The 2,140-nt window shown below is 39.8% G+C and overlaps 1 protein-coding gene across 1 annotated transcript in view; it reads left to right on the plus strand.

Annotated features, from left to right (window-relative positions):
- iars1 (isoleucyl-tRNA synthetase 1) overlaps positions 1 to 1,359 on the plus strand; it is a 79,606-nt gene extending 78,247 nt beyond the window's left edge. The window contains 1 exon segment of the mRNA XM_016246273.1: positions 1,101 to 1,359. Within this exon segment, the coding sequence (XP_016101759.1) occupies positions 1,101 to 1,180 (80 nt within the window). The 3' untranslated portion in view covers positions 1,181 to 1,359.
- The last annotated feature ends 781 nt before the right edge of the window (positions 1,360 to 2,140 follow it).

A 2,140-nucleotide genomic window follows, 5' to 3' on the forward strand; every position in this document is an offset into this window, starting at 1 on the left:
TATATATATATATATATATATATATATATATATATATATCAACTACATGCTCTCACTATAGGGTTAGGGTTTGGTTTAGGGTTGGTGAGTTGCTTGTGATTCTGCATAATTTGCTGTTATTACTGTAGAAAGTTCATATTCTCACACACAGTGATTAGGCAGAAGTCTTCTGAAGCAACAGTGTCGTTGATCTGTGTCAGTGTGATCACCATACTAACACTCAAAAGTGAGCGAATACTGTCCCTCTTGCTGATATTACAATACCTTCACATATACAATAAACCACACCCCAGTATTTAAGCACTTTATTTATTTTTCATTCCATGTTCATTGACGAGCTTTGTTCCCATGACTTAAACAAGACGACGACAAGACAACAGTTTGGTCAATAAATGATAACTGTGACTATATCAACATGCAGTATCGTTGACAATAAAAGACGAGTCTAAAATGTATTTAAAAAAAATAAAAACTCGACCAAAATCTCTTTTGATTTTTATCAAAAAAGGAGAGAAAATATGATTGCGGTCTGCTGTAACATGCCAGACAGGCGCAGGTTTCCTGTGGCCGAGAGAAGCGCTGCTCTCAATCCCTCGTCTTCCTCCACGGCACATCAGTGTTCCTGTAAAACACCTGCAAATGAAAGACACGGTGCGCATTTCTCCTCGTTCCGTTTCTCATCTCAGAGCCAGAACCCTGTTCGTCCTTGAACATCAGACTCATGCTGTTCATCTGAACCCAGCAGATCAGAAGAGAGTTTGTTTGTTTGCTGGTGTCTTAAAGAAAGTGGGTCATATCCCAGAGGCCTCTGCTGTCAGACGCACAGAGCAAGATGGCCGTCGTGCGCTCAGGTCTTCCTGCTCAGAGACGACACGAGTCTGTCTAGCGTTTCATTCAGAGCGCAGACGCTGGACTCTTTTCATACAAGACGAGAAGAAAACACCGACTGCAACGAGCCGTCTGAGCACCCTAGCCACCCTAGCTTTCTTCAGACAAACATGCCATGTAGTAGCTCACGCTTGCTTCCGAAGACGTACAAATGCAGTGTGCTGTAATGTTGAGTTGTTGGCCGTGTCTGATTGATTATGGTTGTGTTTCAGAGCTGGAGGCGTCCTCTCTGCACACTCTGAACACCAAGACCCTCTTCGTCAAAGTTCTTCCTACAACAGCAGAAGCCTAAGCAGATCATCAGCAGCAGCTCTTCCTCCTCGCGTCTGTTTGAGATGATGGGTTTGGTGTTTGTAATGGAAAACTCTGGGAATCTCTTCATGTGTGTTGATTGATTAGAGTAAGTGAAGATTATAACTGGAGCTGTACTCTGTGGGGAAGCTTTGAATAAACCTCGAGTTGCAAATAAAACCTTTGAAATGTTCATTTATCTTTATCATCTTCAGAATGGGTATCCATGCAGTGCGTGTTTGCTTACACGGAGAACAGATGCGATAGAAATGTTTCTTTAAAGAATACTTTCATAATCATGATCAGTGCTGCTGATAATGTTGTTCCAAACCCAAAAGACTCTCATTCATCTTCAAATGACAAATGAAGATAGTTTAATGAAACCTGAAAGATTTCTGTCCCTCAATTGAAAGAGTGTAGACCATAACATTGATGTTTCAGAATGTTATCCAAATGAATCCAGAACGTCATTGGTCAAGCAAGCGCATTTGAACCCTCGTTGACCATATTTGATGTGCTGAAACATATATTTGAAATGTGTTTGTAAGTGTCTTTATTTGCATTTCGAAGATGAACAAAAATCTTATAAGTTTGGAGTAAATGATGGTAGAGGTTACTTGGATGTAATGCAGGCGAACTCAAAGTCAGATCTGTCTGTCTTAAGAACTAATTTAACCAACTAGCAGTTAGCCAAGGGGTTATCAGTCTTAGTTTTCAGATTCAAATTAGACCAATCTAACCCTTTTTTAGAGTTATGATTTATTAGAAAATAAGATATCTACCAAACAACACAAAGTATCTCAGAAAACTATGAAAACAGAACAAAACTAATGAACAGGAACACAGGGAACATTAGGGCTTAATATTCACAGGGAATATAGGATGAATCCATTTGTATTTTTTATTCTCTGATCTCTGAAGAGTGCCCGCCGTTGCCTCTACAGATGCACAAATCACTTTT

Source organism: Sinocyclocheilus grahami, unplaced genomic scaffold, assembly GCF_001515645.1.
Source record: "Sinocyclocheilus grahami isolate Dianchi unplaced genomic scaffold, SAMN03320097.WGS_v1.1 scaffold792.1, whole genome shotgun sequence".
In the NCBI taxonomy this organism is placed as follows: domain Eukaryota; kingdom Metazoa; phylum Chordata; class Actinopteri; order Cypriniformes; family Cyprinidae; genus Sinocyclocheilus; species Sinocyclocheilus grahami.